Below are 19485 nucleotides of genomic sequence, written 5' to 3' on the forward strand. Positions count from 1 at the left end.
TATCCGATTTATCAGAGGTGTGCTGGTGAAACTAAACAAATATAGAAAGCACTCAATGATTACTTGGTGAAAAAAAATTAACTAAAAGCCACTAATTTTTTATAATTCTAAAAATTTATAACAAATTAATATGCATTGTTTCATTCACAAAACATACAGGTATGGATATTGCTATATACTATATGATTTTCTATATTACTTTTTTATATCCAACAAGTATTTAAAAATTACTGCGTTATGCCTTTTAGAATGAAGTATTAAACTCAAATCAGCATAGACAACTAGCAATGTCTAAACATAAGTGCCAACATGCAGTTGTTTTTATAGTGTTGCACTGAATGATTCTTTTTAAAATCTTGAATCTTTGCTTAGGAGCCAGATCCCCCTGGACTGCCACCAGGTCTTTAATTCTGCAGTGACTACATAGAATTAGTATCAGTGAACCAAAAGCCCTTTTGTTAAGAGAATGTGTGGTTGAGATCGTTATGAGGAAAACAGCAAGGCTAGATGTCATCTATGAAAGTTCTTATAATTATAAAAATATTCATTAAGATGAAACAGCACACGAGGATGGGGAGAGAATGAGTTGTTGCTGGTCCAAGGTTATAAAGCTTGAGTTGCAGACGAAATAAATTTTGAGATCTGCTGTACGCAGGGTGACTATAATTAATGATAATGTATTATGTATTTCAAAATAACTAAATTTCAAATGTCTCACTACAAAAAAAGATAAGTAATGGGATGGTTGATGTGTTAATTTGTTTGATTTAATCATTCCACATTGTATACATATATCAATATCAAAATATCACATTGTATGCCATAAATGTATACAATTTGTCAGTTAAAAATAATGTTAACTTAAAAAAAATTGAAAAGAGTACACACGCAGGAGGTTTTATATAGTTTAAAATAGTAATAATAGATATCATATTTGCTGAAAATTATGTTGTGGTAGTGTTGATAAAAGAGAAGAAAAATACATATTTGTTGAATGGAAAATTTCTCCCTGTCCACTTCTACTTCCAACTCATAGATTGCTACCTTTATAGGAAATCTAAATTTAATTTCAAATTTTTCTAATATTTTTCCTAGACTGCCTTAGGAGTCTCTTAGAGTATCTAGTGTACTAAGTGAGATTATATAAGAAGAAGTCCTGGCTGGGCAGGGTGGCTCACGCCTGTAATCCCAGCACTTTGGGAGGCTGAGGCAGGCGGATCACGAGGTCAGGAGATCGAGGCCATCCTGGCTAACACGGTGAAACCCCGTCTCTACTAAAAATTTTAAAAAAAAATTAGCCAGGCATAGGTGGTGCACGCCTGTAGTCCCAGCTACTCGCTACTCGGAGACTGAGGCAGGAGAATGGCGTAAAACCAGGGAGGCGTAGCTTGCAGTGAGCCGAGATCGCGCCACTGCACTCCAGCCTGGGAGACAGAGAGAGACTCTGTCTCAAAAAAAAGAAAAAGGAAAAGAAAAAAAAAGTCCTTACAGAAAGAATTTTTACCACCCTTTGGAAGGAAACACCAAGTATAAGCTTGAAGTATCTCTCATTATCTGTTTACAAAGCATCAATCAATTGCAGCTAATTATTATAATCTGTATGAAGCTAAGTTCTATGACTTAGTTCAGGTACTTGTTTAAAGTAAATTTTTGTGGACTTATATTAATTTATTTCTATCAAAAACATTGCTTTCCTTTGATGTGGTCTACAATCAGGAAAAATTTGCAAAAGGAAATTTATCCTTATTTTATATATATATATATACACATGACATATATATACATACATGATATATATGTACATATATTGACATACACACATAAATATCCTTGAAATATATATATATCTTTGACATATATTTGAAATATATATATTCTTGGAATATATATTATATCCTTGAAATAGATGTATCTCCTTGAAATATGTCATTGAAATATATATCTGTACATACGCACACACCAAAACATCGTCTATTAATACACACACACATGCACATATATACACACACACACACAAATAAGACATAGGTACAAAAAGTTTGCTTTTATTTGATGTATTATTCCTATTATAGAAGTTAGAATTAGATGCATTCTTTAATTTTTCCGTGTATATAATAAGAATTACTGGGAATCATCTCTTACATTAACACAATGTTTAAAATGCTTATTTGAATTTTAATATGATTAAATTGAATTTATATAACTATTAGCTAGGAATATTTGCTGTCCATTTTATTATACTTGGTACATATTAATATAAAGATGATTTCTTTTTAAGGTGGTAATCAAATTAACTCTCAGAAACACTAATTTTTTAATCGCAGAAATCATAAACCCATATAGCTTCTAATGAAATAGTGATAACAATTTTTTCCGTAACATAGAAGATGGTATTTTGTTTTTCACAGTACACTAGCTCATGGCTTTTCTGTTTTGTCATGGTAGAGCTTTTGTTTCACTAGGCTATCAGATTTCATTAAGTTACTTAATTTTTCCCTCAGTTTTCTCATGAGATCTGCTATTCCCTTTGACAACTCTACTTGTACTTGATTTAGATGCACAAAAAGGGATAATATGTACCAAGAACATTGGTCCTCAGTGTGGTCTTTGTCCATCAAAATGTTTTTCAGCTACTTGATTAATGCTTTGGGATTTGAGAATAGCTAGCTTCTACCTTTTGCCAGTGAAATAACTGATATTGATTTGAGAGGAAAAAAGTCATTGAAATGTTTACATTAATAGTGTTTCAAAATAAAACTGTAAAGGGATTTTTAACTTATAAAAATCCATAGAGAGCTAAAAGGAAAATATTCCATAAATGTTTGGCTTAATAACAAGCCAACAAAAGAACATGGATTTTCAGAATATTATATTAGAAAGTTTCCTAAAAGAAAGCCACATGTATCATTAACCTTATGCTCTGTAAAATAAGAATACCAGGAATTTTTACTCTTTTTTCATGCCACATTGTTAAGATGGTAATTAGAATTTTAAATTTATAAAGTTGATCTATTATAGAGAAAATTTATACCAAAAAGAATGTAATTTGCATTTCGGAGTACTTAAAGAATCAAAGTTCTATACATACCAGAATTATTTCAGGTTTGCCATTATTTTATGAGTTCTCTGTTTATAAATGGCTTTATAGATTTGAATTTAAACTATCACATTAGAAGATATTTATTTAAAGTGTGGTCTAATATAGAGTAACTTTCTGAGAGAAAAGTACTTAAACAGGTTTAGCATTTTGTTGTATTGGAAAAGTATACCCTAAATATGAATGAATTATTCATAAGCCAAAGAAAGTGCTAATATAGAATGAAAAGTATTATGTTTTTAAGTTTTGGGGGTTATAAGAAACACTTAGAGCCCAGCGCGGTGCCTCACACCTTTAATTGCAGCACTTTGGTGGCCCAGGCGGGCGAATCACCCGAGGTCAGGAGTTCGAGACCAGCCTGGCTAACATGGTGAAATCCCTTCTCTACTAAAATTATAAAAATTAGCCTGGCGTTGTTGCGGACAACTGTAATTCCAGCTACTCAAGAGGCTAAGGCAGGAGAATCGCTTGAACCCGAGAGGCAGAGGTTGCAGTGAGCCGAGATTGTGCCACTGTACTCCAGGCTGGGTGACAGAGCAAGACTCCGTCTCCAAAAAAAAAAAAAAAGAAACAATGTTGTTCCGTCTCAAGAAAGAAAGGAAGGAAGGAAGGAAAGAAGGAAGGAAGGAAGGAGAAAGAAGGAGAAAGAAAGAAAGAAAGAAAAAGAAAGAAGGAAGGAAGGAAGGAACGAAGGAAAGAAAAGAAAGAAAGAAAAAGAAAGAAAGAAACAATGTTGTTCCAAAAATGTTACCTAGAAGTGTGTGTGTGTGTGTGTGTGTGTGTGTGTGTGTGATTTTATTTTATTTTTTTTTGAGACGGAGTCTCGCTCTGTCGCCGAGGCTGGAGTGCGGAGGGGCGATCTCAGCTCACTGCAAGCTCCACCTCCCGGGTTCACCGCATTCTCCTGCCTCAGCCTCCTGAGTAGCTGGGACTACAGGCGCCCGCCACCACGCCCGGCTAATTTTTTGTATTTTTAGTAGAGACGGGGTTTCACCATGTTAGCCAGGATGGTCTCAATCTCCTGACCTCATGATCTGCCCACCTCGGCCTCCCCAAGTGCTGGGATTACAGGCGTGAGCCACCGTGCCAGGACGAAGTGTTTTTTTTTTTTAATTTATGAAAAAGATGCTACAGACCCTAATTGAGTCTGAAAAGATTAACTTTTCTTTGCAGGAGTATCAGTAATATGACACAATTATATGTCATAAAAGTACAAAACTAAAAATTTATGTAATTCATAAAAATGTAAAAAAATACTTGGTGTGAGTGTATTATTTTCTATACTTTTGGAAGATTTTTTTTTCTCCACTTTGGTTTTAGTATGTTAAAATAATCATATAAATGCTGGATTATGTATAAATATATTACAAGTACATAAACATACATGTCTTCATATATGTTTTTGACATGTCAAATAGATGAATATTATTTTACTGTAATGTTAATGAATGCATTTTACTATTCATAATTTAAAGGACTGAATATCATTCAATCACGTGAATATTTTAAACATTTTTTACATTTTGTTTTAAATTTTCTCCTACTAAATAATAACAATGGCACATATCCTTTAGAAGAGAATTTTGAAAACTCTAATATAATTATAGTCTTATCCTACACCTAGCAATGCTATCTCTAGAAGTTTAACCTGAACATACACTTTCATATGTACCAAATAATATTTTCATAAGGTTTTCTTTATGATCATTTTTTGTAACAGTTAAAGAAGAAAAACAACACAAATAACAATAGGGGGCTATTTGATAATGGCTCATTATCAAATGAGTTACAGTATAAGGACAAAGACAAATGCAAAAAACATCTAAAACTTCAATCAGAAACAAAATTATATTACTATTGTTATAATAATTGTGACGTTATTTGTGTGTTATAACATTTCACAACCAAATCTAATGTTTCTAGCATCCAAGTTATTTCAGGATAAGAGAAAATAAACATAACTATGAAAATACAAGTTAAAGGAAAGAACCTGATAATGTTATATTCAAATGTAAAGTGTCAACATGAACTTATTATTTGCTAATTGAAGAATATTTTCTTCTTTTGCCCACTGAAAAAGTATAAACCTTTCAAGCTTATAGGCTTAACTTTCAGTAGTCAGGAAACAGGAAGTAGGTGGATAAGTTAAACAATACCATGAATCAAAAATCAGACAAAATCCAAATGGGCAGTATTCTACAAGACAACTCATGGTATCCCTAAAAAAGAAGATGCTATTAAAAATTGGGGGACTATCTGCTGGGCATGGTGGCTCATGCCTGTAATCCCAGCACTTTGGGAGGCCAAGGCGGGTGGATCAGGTGAGGTTGGGAGTTCGAGACCAGCCTGACCAACATGGAGAAACCCTGTCTCTACTAATAATACAAAATTAGCTGGACATGGTGGCACATGCCTGTAATCCCAGCAACTCAGGAGACTGAGGCAAGAAAATCGCTTGAACCCGGGAGGCAGAGGTTGCAGTGAGCCTAGATTGTGCCATTGCACTCCAGCCTGGGCAACAAGAGTGAAACTCCATCACACACACACACGCACACACACAGACACACACAAAATAGGGGACTGTCTTGATTAAAGAAACTAAACAGACATAACGACATATGAAATGCATATATATGTATATATATGTGTGTGTGTATATATATTATATATATATGATGAATAACTAGAGAGAGGGAGAGAGGACCAAAAGCAGCTATGGCAACTCTTAATTACTGAATCTAGGTGCTATGATTTCAATGTTCATCTCCTCCAACTCTCATGCTGAAATTTGATTCCCAATTGGAGATGGGGTTTAATGGGAGAATGGGGGGTGTTTGGATCATGAGAGAGATCTTTCATTAATAGATTAATGCCCACCCTGGGGGTGAGTGAGTTCTCACTCTATGAGTTCCTGAGAGAGCAGTCACCTCCCTGCTGTCTCTCCTACTTCCTCTCGGGTAGTGAGTGTCCTGTCTTTACGTACCGGCTCCCCTTCCATTTTTGCCACAAGTGGAAGTAGGTTGAGACTTTCACCAGATGCCCAATCTTACAGCTTGCATAATCCTGAGCCAAATAAACCTTTTTTAAAAATAAATAAACTACCCAGTCTCAGGTGTTAGAGCAATGCAAAATGGACTAAGATATGAGGTGAAGGCTACACAGGTGTTAATACTACAAGTCTGTTTTTCTGTATCTTAAAAGTTTTCTCAATAAAGGGAATGGTTTCCCAACTTAAAAATATGCAAAAATATTTAAATGGCATTATAGTAAGATGTAATATATGGCCAGGACTAAATTGGGTTGGGAAGTCCAGCAGTAACATGTATTTGAGGGACATCTGAAGAAATTTGAACAAGGATTGCTATTAGATGTAATGAAAACTTATTTACATGAACAGTTTAGAGGTTACTACTGGGGAAAAAAAGGCAAGTAAAGTGAAAAACACAATGTACTATGTGGTTCTCTTTTTAGTTAAAAAAAATAAGTGCAAATGAATCCAGAAAGCTTGGTATAGTGACGATCTCTGGTTTGTAGGAATGTACCATTTTATTTCCTTATTTTTGTTTATCTCTTTTTGTCACTTTTTGCAATTAACATATGTATTTTTATAATAATAAAATATACTTTCAAAGTAGAAATATATTATTTAAAAAAGAAAGCTCATCACTGCTAACATGAATATGAAATTATTTGCACAATGTATTTACTTTCTATTCAAATCTACTTTCTTACAAAATAAAATAACTTGGAAAATTTTGTGGAAACAGAGAATTTAATGACAATTTTGTTTCTAAAATGTAATTATTAAAAATAAATGTTAAATATTGTAGAATTTTTCTTTCTAATTTGACAATATATTGAATGCATTATACCTTAAAGCCCAAGAAGATTAATCTATTTTGTAACTGATTTTCCTAGTTTATAATATCCCCAGAGTGGTAAATCATAAAAAAGAATCTTTCAAATTATTATTTTCACTACAATGTAGTCACAGGAAGCCATTTGTTCTCATTAGGTGAACTTTACTATTTCCTTGCAGTTGTCTTCATGTTCTACTTGCTTAAAATGACACAGATGGATTAAGTTTTTTTTGTCCACTTCACATCACAAATACTAAAGTATTAAAACTTTTATGGAAAGAGAAGTGTTAGTATCATATATTCTCATTACATGTGTGTCTCTGAACATATTCAGGCTATTATGGTATTTTTCCCTTCATTTTACTATTTTAAAATTAAAAAGTGGATCTGGGTTAGACTTTCATTAAGTATATGAATGTTGGGAACCTTAAAATACACAGAAAAACAGAATTCCAGATTTCTAAAATGTATAATATAACATATAAAATATATTCTCTCTGTCTTTCACATTCACTCAACTAGTATTTGTGTAATAAATACTGAAAGGCAGGCATCTTCTTAATGTTTAATTCTTAGTCTTAAAGATTTTGCAGACCTTTTTTAAAGAAAATGGTTAGTAATAACGTATCTGCATCTGTGTGTAACATATAGTTATAGTCCTGGTGTTCCTTTTATTACCTCTATTCATTTATAAAGTTATGTAAAAGAAAAAAAAAGAGTAAGAGATATTCCAGACACTGAGATTGTAGCAGTGAACACCAAGCATACACAACCAGACAAGTTTTTTTGTCTTCGTAAACCTCATATTCTAGTCAATGAAGACAGGCAGTAAACTAAAAACCAAAGAAGTAAAAAAGAGAATTTCACACCGTATTAAGGGCATAAAGGAGATGAACAGAAAGATGACATTAAGAGAAACCACGTGAAGGGAAGGAGCTACTGTCTAGAAAAGAGCCATCAGGGAAGATGGTTCTGCCAATGTTGCATTTGAGCTGGAACTCGAGTGATGGGTCACTGTTCACAGAACCAGAACAAGCATGGTGACAGGGAAAATCATACTACCAAGAACATTCAACTCTCAATCCTGCTGGGTGCTTCAGGATTTCCTCATATTGCTTTTGGTCTTGTCATGTTACACATTCTAATCTATATAACACACAGATAAATTTGCCGAAAATAAAAAATAAATGCAAACACACAGCTTACGTTGTGTTGTATTTCTAATTTGAAACACACACACACACACACACACACACACACACACACCACACACACACTGAATGGCTCAATAAGGCATATAGGGTAGAATCCACACTCCCCAAGCCAGCATCCATAGCTGCTAAAATTATACCCTCCCCTATTTATGCAATTAGAACACCTACTGTTTTCAAACTAAAACCTTTTATTCCATCAACACTGATTCATTACAAACTGTTAATCATTTTCTAAGTTTTTAGGTTTCATTTTGGTTTCTTTTTAACCATTTCACTTGGAATACCTCTGCCCCACAATATATCTGTATTTTAAGCCAAGCTCCAATTTCATATCCTTGATTGGGCAACGCAAACAAGGAGTGATTTCTCTTTCTGTAGAACTCCGTCAGCAGTTATCAGTTCTATTTAACCTACCTTTACAGTTACCAGTCCTATATAATATTGCCAGTTTCCTATATTAACATGTATCTGTCCTATTGATTATAACTTACCGTCTTTGTAGTATGGCTCATCCTTTCATATATTCATTTATATCACTCTAACTAAACTTTTACATTCCTGGGAGCAGATATCATATTCTATGCTTCTTGCAAATTATACTTCTTTTCATATATATTACCAGCACAAAATGAAGTCTCTTTTTGTAAAAAGGGTGACATATTTTGAAATGTCTTGTATTTCTTATTACTTAAAATTGCAATAAAGTTTAGAGACTAAAATATAATTATAAGATAATAATTGTTGCAGATTAACAAAATTCTGTTGAAGCTTTGTGTTTATTTAGTACTTTGGATGGTGACTACGGGTTGCAAAAATACTAGGACAGCCACGTGAGACTTATGTAGTGCTTAATTATTTAATTTTCTTGCAGTTTTCTTTAAGATGGAAGAATACATAAAGGAAAAAAGTTTATTAAAACTTGTTTTTGTACTCTAATTATAAAACCAAGGGAATGAAAATATTCGCTAATTAATCTTCCCTCTTTAATCTCATGTTTGGTAATAGAGCATGTTTAATTGGAAGTTGGGAGCCTATAAGCATTACTAATATATTTGTTATAAATGTTAAGAGCAATTTTTGATTGAGAAAATCATAAATAGAACCGTTTTATGTTGGTCTGTGTTTGTTAAAAGTGTGTGAACATTTAAAATATTCATATTAAGTAAAATTTCATTTTATTTTATTGACTTCATTCATTTCTTTTTGTTTTCTTCTTTTCAAGGCCCTGTGGAATCCTACATGCACTGAAGGTTTATTTAAACCAGTACTTATTTCAACTTAGGTTAAATCATTATCTGACAATAAGAAATGCATCACTAATCTGTGACATGTAAAATATTGAGTAAAATCAATTTTTTCATTTCATATTTTAAGTATGTAATATAGAAAAATTTTCAGTTCAATTACTTCACAATTTTTGCATTTGCAAAAATCATATAAAATATTGATGAATTAAGATTCAACTAACATATTTCTGCTTTATTCTCATTGTATTTTTAAAACAAAAATAGATTTTGTTTAAAAAATTCTTTCTATATGTAAATATTCTAAAATGTAATATTCCACTTGGCACTAAGTATTTTTGTTCACTCTTCTCATCCATGTCATTGGTCTCCCTTGTTATAGTCTTAATTTAATTTCATCACATATCTTTGTAGATTAGATCAGTTTGAAAACAATGCCTTTAGTGTCTTCCATCTTAGTAGGACATTTCCTACTGAAGAACAAAATTATCTACAGTCTTTTTTCCCTCGCATCAAGACCAAAATATGAAAGCAGTATGTCTTTAATTAGAATAAATAATGAAGAGTCTTACTCTAACTACAGAAAATATAACACCTGTTTAGATTCCTAAATAGTTGAAGATGGTTTATTGGAAATTAACCTCATATTAAAGGGAGTCTCCTGAATGTATCCTAAAAGGATATCTGTGGCCTGGACTTGAATTGCTTCCTGATTTCTGTGTGTCTCTGTCTGTTGCCTTTGCATAACAGGTCACTTTAATTATCAAGTGACCCGGTGGCTACAAGGCACTCATGAATGTTGCAGTTTACTGCAAGGATAGGTGACAGAGATAGACAGCCCAAAAGAATGGCTCAATGTTGTGGTCAGGGTTCAGGGCAATAGAAATGCCATAGAGCCAAGAAGAAGAAAGCAGGTTTTACTGAGAGTTCTACCTGTTGGGCAAACAGACAAGGAAGTAATCATGGTTAGTGGTGGTAACCTTTATAAATATGTTATAAAATTAATTAAATTATTTCAATCATTATGTAACATGTATTATGAATCGTAAATGCTGGGTGCAAAACATGGTATTAAAATAAAAACTATAAATATATTTATTTACACAAAATGGTGTATTTGCCCTTGTTGATTTTGCCTCTTAAAACACCCTCCGTGATCTAAAATACAAAAACATTTTTTGTTTTTCTAACAGTTTTCTAGAGTTCCTTCCTTATCCTATTCTTATCTCTTTCTTTTTATTGTCTTATTTTATACTTAAAACCTTTAAATGTAGATAATGCAAAACTCCATCCCCTTAAATTAAAGCACTCCCCTGATAAAGGTTTTTATCTACATGAATGGTCAATACCGTATTATCTTGAAGAAGCAAGAATTCAATTGAATATCTTTTACCAGGCTACCAAGACAAAATAATTTGTATTAGCAACTGAAGTAAGTCAATAAAGAAAGGTACATTTTTTCCTCAAAAGCAATTTAGCAGAAGCTTTAACTGCAGACAAGAAAAGGTCACCTAACTAGGTACAATTTTATGATTTCTTTTTAATACCAGCAAAACATTATTTTTCTTCCCTCCCTCCCTTCCTCCCTTCCTTCCTTCTTTCCTTCCTTCCTTACCCCTCCCTTCTCCTCCTTTCTCCTTTTATTCTTTCCTTGTAAGTGAATCAATTCTAAATATACATCAGTAAACATGTTTACATATCAATAATTTTATTTTCAAGGGGAAATATTTTCAGACTTTCTCACAGTGTTCATTATATAATTTGTCCATTAGACTCTTAAAGTGTTTTATAAATATTTATTTGATTACATTAAAAGTGAAATTAAAATAGGGATTAATGGGGATGTTGTTTTTGTTTTTAGAAAAATGCGTGAGAACTGTTGTAATTTTTGTGCTATATTCCAACGTGTAAAAAAATTATGGTTGATAATTATTTCCCAAAGGGGGGACAAGAGACATCAGTATTTATTGATCAAAGGAACATTATTTTCTGCTGTTATGCCAGCATGTTTGTCCAAAATGTTCTCACAGTTATTAATTCAAAATATAAGATTGAGCAAACTTGTCGTCATCTTTCAAATAAAGAAACTAAAATTTGAAGAAGTCGAGTAACTTTCTCAAATTCATATAGCTTTTCTAACAAAAGACAAAGACATAGATTGTTCTCATATGCCCCAGACCAAAAGTCAGCGTTTTGTTTTGTTTTCCTGATTCCAAAATGCTGGTGGGTTGTAGAATAGCAGAATTAAATATGATGTATGCATTGATTACATATGCACATATATAATTGTGTATTATGTATACATAATATTACTAAGCTTGAATTTTGAAGTACTCTTTATGAACTAGGGATAATTGCAATGGTAAACACTTACTATGTGAATGCTACCTACTATGCCTAAGGTGTGAAATGTATGAGTTAAGGGAATTATTTTATAAGAGTGAGAATTATTTATACAAATATAGAGAAATGCATGGAAGGAAAGCCATGGACCCTTTTGCTAGGTACTTCAATGACTATGAACATATTTTATTTATGTTTTAAATCATTCTGACAATTTAATTTGAATCACCAAGTTTTAGAATGTAGGCACTTATCATTATCTGTTAAGTTTATTACATATAGCTATGTTTTAAATGATTTTTTAATGAAGACCCTAAAGTAATATGTTATTATATGTAGATGTTACTATATGATATACATATGATTTTATTGTGACACACATAAAAACTTCCTTGCTAAAGTTATCCAAATTGTATCATTTTCCTTAGTTACCTAAATTTAATATTGTTTTAAATATTTATTTCTTTATAAAACAAAATGCAATTTCTTTTTCATATTTAACTTGCAACTAGAAGTAGAAATGTCCAAATTAACAAGGAGATGCTTTTCAGGTTGTATTTTGAGCTTACTTCTCCTTATAGTACTCTCCAAATACAGTTATATACTATTTTCAATTTTTAATATATAATCACTCTCTCTAAAACAAATCTCTGTCTTGTTGGTGATTTTTTAGGTAATCACCAATATTATATGCTGGCACTTTGAAAAACAAACAGTAACACTAACTCATTTTCAAACACATCAATTTCATTTGCTGTATTTACTTGAAACAAGTCTACATGTCAATGAATAGATCGATGTATATATCCCTCATTGGGGGAAAGAAAAACTATTCTTTCTTGGTGTTAATAAGCATTAAGAGTTGTTAGAATATCCTGTCTTCTATTTTTTTTTGTTTGTTTGTTTTGTTTTGTTTTTTTTGAGACAAGTTCTGGCTCTCTCTCCCAGGCTGCAGTGCAAGTGGTGCGATCTTGACCCTGCAACCTCTGCCTCTCGGGCTCAAGCCATCCTCTGACCTCAGCCTTCCAAGTAGCTTGGGCTAGAGGCACACACCATCATACTCAGCTCATTTTTTTGTATTTTTTGTAGAGATGGGGTTTCACCATGTTGCCCAGGCTGGTCTTAAACTTGTGAGCTCAAGCGATCCACCCACCTCGGCCTCCCAAAGTGCTGGGATTACAGGTGTGAGCCACTACGCCCAGCAGGGAAATATCCTGTCTTTTAAATGACATCTGTTGGTATCTGAATTTGCATAATGGAGAAGATTATGATAGGCTATAAAATGGGGGGAAGAAGAGATATGTAAGCATGTTATCTTATCTCTTACACCAAATCGTACTTTTTGAATCTATGCATTGGTGTGCTCTTGCCTCTCTTGTGTGAAGCCTTTTTTAAAATTATTTTTCTATTTTCCTCTTTGATTTTTGTATGGGGATACACATACAAGAAATTGATGAACAAAAGTCTCAAATGATAATAAAATATTTTCTGGCTACTTTCTTACTATCTGAAAGCTGTTTGCCTCCTTAATTTGTAAACTTGTGGTCACGTTATATATGGGCACACACACACTTTTATAGGAAATGAGGGTTTCCTCATTTAAAAGCTATCTTTGTTAAAAAAAAGAAAGAAACTTGATACAGAGGAGAAAATATGTAGGTAGCATAAGTATTCTTTGGGAAGAAAGGGCAAGTTTCCTGACTCTCAGAAATAAAAATGGCAGGTGAATGCTAATTTTATCCTGATGGAGAAAAGCAATTATTGCAGCAGGGGTAAAAAGATTGCTTCTTCCCTCTAAGATATAGTTTAGATTTTTTAACTTACCTAAAAAAATTATATATATTTAATTAAATATGTATGATATATAGAATTAAATATATAATATATAAAATGTATATATTATATAATTTTTAAATTATTTTTCATATATATTTATTAAAGGAAGTATTCCCTCACCCCTGCAAGGAAGAATAAGCAGTAACTGAAACTTTGATGAACAGCCTGGAAGGTATATGTGCTAATAAATTTTGAATATAATGGTCGGGGAGAGTGAATGAACCTCATGCCTTCATGCTCAGGCTCTTCAGAAAACTTTCTTCCTAATGAGGCTGGCAAGATTTCTGACCTGAGAAGAAATTTCTGTGTACATTTTCACTAAAGATAACAACAGTAAGCTTGAAAGAACAAGTAACTTTGGCAAGAAATATGCTACACAGATTTTAATTTTGTTTACCTCGTGGTTCATATATTCCTTAAAAAGTTATTGTGTTCATATAGATTTAGGGTTCAATTTATATTTCTAGTACAATTTTTATAGAACGTTATTTTGTGAGTTATCCATTTTGAGATAGTGATCATCTTACAGCCTTTCGGTTGTAGCTACATGAATTTTAAGAATAAGATCCTGAAAAGTAATGACTAACCTCTTGAGAACTACCTGATCCATTTCAGTAATGCCTATGCAACATGAGTAAAACTTTACGCAGTATACTAATAAACATGTACTCTAAAAGGGAGAGAGACAGGAGGCGGAGACAGAAAGAGAGAGAGAGAAAGAGGGTCTTGTTCTATCACCCAGGCTGGAGTGCAGTGGTGCGATCATGGCTCACTGCAGCCTCAACCTCCTGGGCTCAAGCAATCCTCCTGCCTCAGCCTCCCGAGTAGCTGGGACTACAAACATGAGCCACTGTGCCAGGCTAATTTTTTTTTTTTTTTTTTTTTTTTTTTTTTTTTTTTGGAGATGGGGTCTCACTATGTTGCCTAGGCTGGTCTCAAACTACTGGCCTCAAAACATCCGCCTGCCTCAGTCTCCCAAAGTGCTGGGATTACAGGCATGAGCCACTGCCCCCAGCCTGTTACTTTTGTATCGGAAGGTAAACTTTAGAAAACAAGTAAGCAATTTGTATTGATTTAAAAAGTGAAAAATATCAGGCCGGCGTTGTGGCTCACGCCTGTAATCCCAGCACTCTGGGAGGCCGAGGTGGGCGGATTGCCTGAGCTCAGGAGTTTGCAACCAGCCTGGGCAAAACGGTGAAACCCCGTCGCTACTAAAATACAAAACATGAGCTGGGCGAGCGGCTTGAGCCTGCAATCCCAGCTACTCGGGAGGCTGAGGCAGAGAATTGCTTGAATCCCGGAAGCGGAGGTTGCAGTGAGCCGAGATGACGCCACTGCACTCCAGCCTGGGTGACAGAGCGAGACAACGCCTCAAAAAAAAAAAAAAAAATTGAAAAATACCTAGTAGAATGCTATGTATCCATTGGAAATTTATTGTTGGTTATTAATGAAAAAAATCAATGGTGAGCTAATACAAAAGACCGCATTGTCAAATTAGACTCATACCAATCAGATATCTTACCCCAATATCAAGGCTTATTATTCATTTCACTTAAGGAACATATTATTCATGGCACTTAAGGAGCTCAGATGAAGCAGGAACAGGTCTGGGGTGTGGAAGGCAGCTCTCCAAGGTCTTTCATTCTACATTGAACATCCACTTTCAGATCCACAGTCATAGCTCAGATCTTTAGGAGAAGTTTTTTGGAATTACCTCACACAGCAGAGAGAGTGTTTCATTCATGAAATATCTCTATTTTATATCCCAACATTGTGGCATTTTCCAGAGTGCCGTGCTCATAAATCCATAGATTCTAAGTTCATTTAGTCAAATAAGTCCTTAACCTGGGACATGCTGTGAACATTTCCATATGTAAGGACCCTCCTTCTACCAAATACTATTAGTCTATTGACCTGCAGGACTAATTTTCTTGTTGACAGAGATTAGAAGTTACTTGTTTTCTTTCTCGTGAAGACAAATCAGTTGCTATAACTCCTTCTTCCCCACCTGCTCTGTCTCCACCATTCACTCTGAGCATGATATACACCATTGACATGAATGGTAAATCATGTCTTGGATTTTTCATGTCTCTATTATTGTGAAGAAAATGCTTTATAGAAAATGTTTATCTGATCGAGACCACAGTTATTTTGGTTTCTCTTCCGTGTTTTGAATGTTTTAAAACAAGTTGAAGTGAGAGATAGGAGAGATTGCTTTTCTTGATGATTATCTTTATGTTTCCCTTCATTTTTCACTTTCAGCAAACTCAGAAATTTTGAAGGACAAAGAATTTAGTGATTTAACTAGGAAAAAAACTAATATTCAATTTTTTTTCTGGATGTGTGTCATAATATACTACAGAAAGAGAAGAGCCAATAATTTAAATTTATATATCATATTTTAAATTAGAGGTATTTTTTAAAATTATTTTTTCATTTGCTATTTATGCAGAATTAGCCCTGATAGAATAATAACACATTCAACTAAATGGAATGGATCATGTTCCTTCTTTATTATGTCTTTCTTTCAGTTATACTATAGACTTCATTACATATTTTATTGAATATAATTGCCTTTCTCAAAATACTTCAGATGTTGTTTTATTTAATGAGTTATAAAATCTGTGTTGTTTTATATTCCATTTTCTTTTACTTGGTGTGTATCAGAAATACATGACAATTCCCATAAGAGAAAACACATAAGAAAACCCGAATACAATATTTGCAGCCTGATTTCTCTGTTCTCCTGCTTTTCCACAAGCAGACTGTGTTATTTCTACCCTCAAGTCTCAGCACCTTTAGTGCCCGAACCGCTAATGCTATTTCTTCTCGCTTAGCTTGTTCGTATGAAAAGAAAACCAAGTTCCATATGCCTCTCCCTACCCCAATATATTTCATAACTTCTCCAGGCATCATTGAACTCTATCTTCTCTAAATCACTCTACAGTTCAATAATGGCTAACATTTTTTTTTAAATCTATGTCAGGGGTTGTTCTAAAAGTTTTACATATTTTAAATATTTTGATCCTCACGAAAGCTATAAAGTAATTACTCTATATGATTTCCTTTTACAAGAAAGAAAACTGAAATATAGAGGAGTTAAGTAACTTGCTCACAATTACATGACTAGTATTATTAGCAATCAAGTATTCTGCTCAATAGGGAAATATCACATATACATCACATTGGTATGCCACTTTTCAAAAAATAAACTAAAATTTTAATAAGATAACTTTTTGCCTTTGATTTTTATAATTACAATTAAGAGTGACACTAATAATTATAATGATTGATTTAATGCTAATATTATAAGCATGAGCAAATACAAGATACTTTAATTTTAAGTCCTCGAAGAGAATAATGACTAATATTTATTAGGTGCTGCTGTGACAATGTTCTAAGTGCTTTATTATGTATCTTGACTTATGTAATCTTAAAAACAACAGCAAACTCAAGAAAGATTGTAATATTATTCTCAATTTATAGAGGAGGCTGGGTGCGGTGGCCCATGCCTGTAATCCCAACACTTTGGGAGGCCAAGGTGGGTGGATCACTCGAGATTAGGAGTTCAAGACCAGCCTGGCCAACGTGGTGAAAACTTGTCTCTACTAAAAATACGAAAATTAGCCAGGCGTGGTTCCAGGCGCCTCTAATCCCAACTATTCTGGAGGCGGAGGTAGGAGACTCTGTTGAACCTGGGAGGCTGAGGTTACAGTGAGCCTAGATCATGCCACTGCACTCCAGCCTGGAGGCAAGACTGCACCTCAAAAAAAAAAAAAAAAAAGAGAGAGATTATAGAGGAGTAAATTATGACCTAGAAAGGTGACATGAAATTCTTAAGGCTGTTCATGTCAAACAAGTGGTGACATAACTAGAATGTAAATATAAGCAGTCTTGATTTCAGATTTTAACACCCTTTACCACTATACTGTATCCAAACCTCACCCATAGCACAGAATATACTATATCCATTATCAGTCAGAGTAAGCTAGATGGCACTGGAGAAACAACAATTCCCAAATATTGGAAGTGACTCATAACATCAATTATCGATTTCTTGCTTGTGCTATGTATCTATTGCTGTTCAGCAAGCAACGCTTCTCCAGGCTCCCTCACTCTAAGACTCAGACTGGTGGAACAATCCTCCTCTGTTATGTTGCAGTCTCAGCGGGAAAGAGAAGAATGTCTTAGATTGTACAACAGATCTTAAATTTCCACCCAGAAGTGACATATAATACTTCTACTCATATTTCATTGATCAAAACATAGCAAGTCACATGATCACAGGTAACTCACTCCAGGGAGCAAGGAGGAGCAAATCAACATATGCCTACAAGTGGGGAAATGAAGTTTAACCAGCAAACAGCACTAATGCCTACTATTTTATCTGTTTTTCCATGGATTAATCTGGTCTTAATGAAAATATGGAAAGTATCATTTGGTAAATATGCTATGTTACTGACACGAAATATCTTGGATTCCATCATATTTTTCAGAAAAATGTAATTAAATTTTTTAACCTGTAATTGAATATTTATCCTTAATATATCACATGTACATAAAGCTATCTCAATTTTTAACATATGACATAAACATTATTTACACCATATTCTCCAGCTATGTTTCAGCAGCTCAACTAGATTTTTCAAATATTTCAACATTTTAAAAAATATTTCTACCTGCAATCAATGCATTATCTACTGAATTGCCTGGAACTTGTTGATGTTACCACAGTCCTATTCCAGCTTATTTTGACTATTAAAGCAGTCATACTTGCTGATATATAATCTAAGCATTATTATACTTGTCAGAATTAATTCACGATGACAGTGTTATTTCAACAACACTTTTTAGTCATTTATCTCCTTACAACCTATCATGAAGCACATTTTTTCCTTTGCAAGTATCTCTAGAGACTGTAAGTGACAAGTATAATATCTTAAATGTGTGAACAAAAATGACTTTCCTGTTCCCAAACAATATGCTTTGCTTGATCCAGAAATAGATAATTTGCATCAACTGAAAAAATAGGTATCATGTAATTTTTTCTCTGTGCTAACTTAATGGTAAACCTTCCCATAGCATCTCCTAAATCATGTGTTGTATTTTCAACCTTTAAGATATAAAAATATGACCACCTTTAATTCCCACATTACCCAATTTACATTTGTACTTAATTAGAAAATTGTCTACTGTAATTTTAGTTCATAAACAAAGTAAACTGCATCTTTCTGCCCTTTTTTCAGTGTTGAGTGTAAAGTGAAATCCTTGGTACTATTTTTTTTTCCAGTCTGTAATTAATTTGCGAATTCCTACTATAGTAATTGATTCAAATGATTTTCATTGTACAACAATAGTTAGGTAAACATTCATTATATCAAGATGGTGGTTAGCATTACCCAAAATCTGTTGTTTTACTTTAACTATAATCCAAATATAAATGTAAATGTAAATAAATATATATATGAAATTAGTGTCTTCACTTTTCAGGCAATCTTTTCCAATTCATTTTCAGGATTTAAAAAATAATTATTGAAGTTGGAAGAGAACATTAATCAGAGTTTTAGAGATACATATTTTCTTGTTCTCAATTTTTTTCATTTATTCTTTTTCTATATTTACAACACATAGGATGAAAACAAAGATTTATAAATACGAGAAGTATTATGAGGCCATGTTTTATTGTAACAATTTAAAATCTTGTCAATAGAATTTTTAAATTAATACACAGATTATGAGAATATATCAATTCTCACTGTTTGGCAATAATTTTCCAAGTTTTGTAGATTCTGAAATTTTAAGCATTTATATGCATCATAAAATTGCATATTTACATGCATTCTTATGCTTTGTAAAAAATAGAATTAGGTAAAATATCAGACTATTAAGTT

At 33.1% G+C, this 19485-nt stretch overlaps 1 protein-coding gene across 20 annotated transcripts in view; it reads left to right on the forward strand.

The window, feature by feature from the left end:
• The window catches only part of CCSER1 (coiled-coil serine rich protein 1), a 1481066-nt gene that overhangs the window by 794117 nt on the left and 667464 nt on the right, over positions 1 to 19485 (forward strand). The window contains exon 10 of one of the 20 annotated variants that reach the window (XM_054683838.2): positions 9394 to 10524. The exons of 18 other annotated variants lie outside the window; for them this stretch is intronic. In XM_054683838.2, coding sequence (XP_054539813.1) covers positions 9394 to 9453 — 60 coding nt within the window. In that variant the 3' untranslated portion in view covers positions 9454 to 10524. Of the gene's footprint in view, positions 1 to 9393; positions 10525 to 19485 lie in introns of those variants that run through there. One more of the 20 variants, XM_016951878.3, reaches the window with a different exon arrangement.

The sequence above is a fragment of the Pan troglodytes genome, chromosome 3 (assembly GCF_028858775.2).
Source record: "Pan troglodytes isolate AG18354 chromosome 3, NHGRI_mPanTro3-v2.0_pri, whole genome shotgun sequence".
Classification (NCBI taxonomy): domain Eukaryota; kingdom Metazoa; phylum Chordata; class Mammalia; order Primates; family Hominidae; genus Pan; species Pan troglodytes.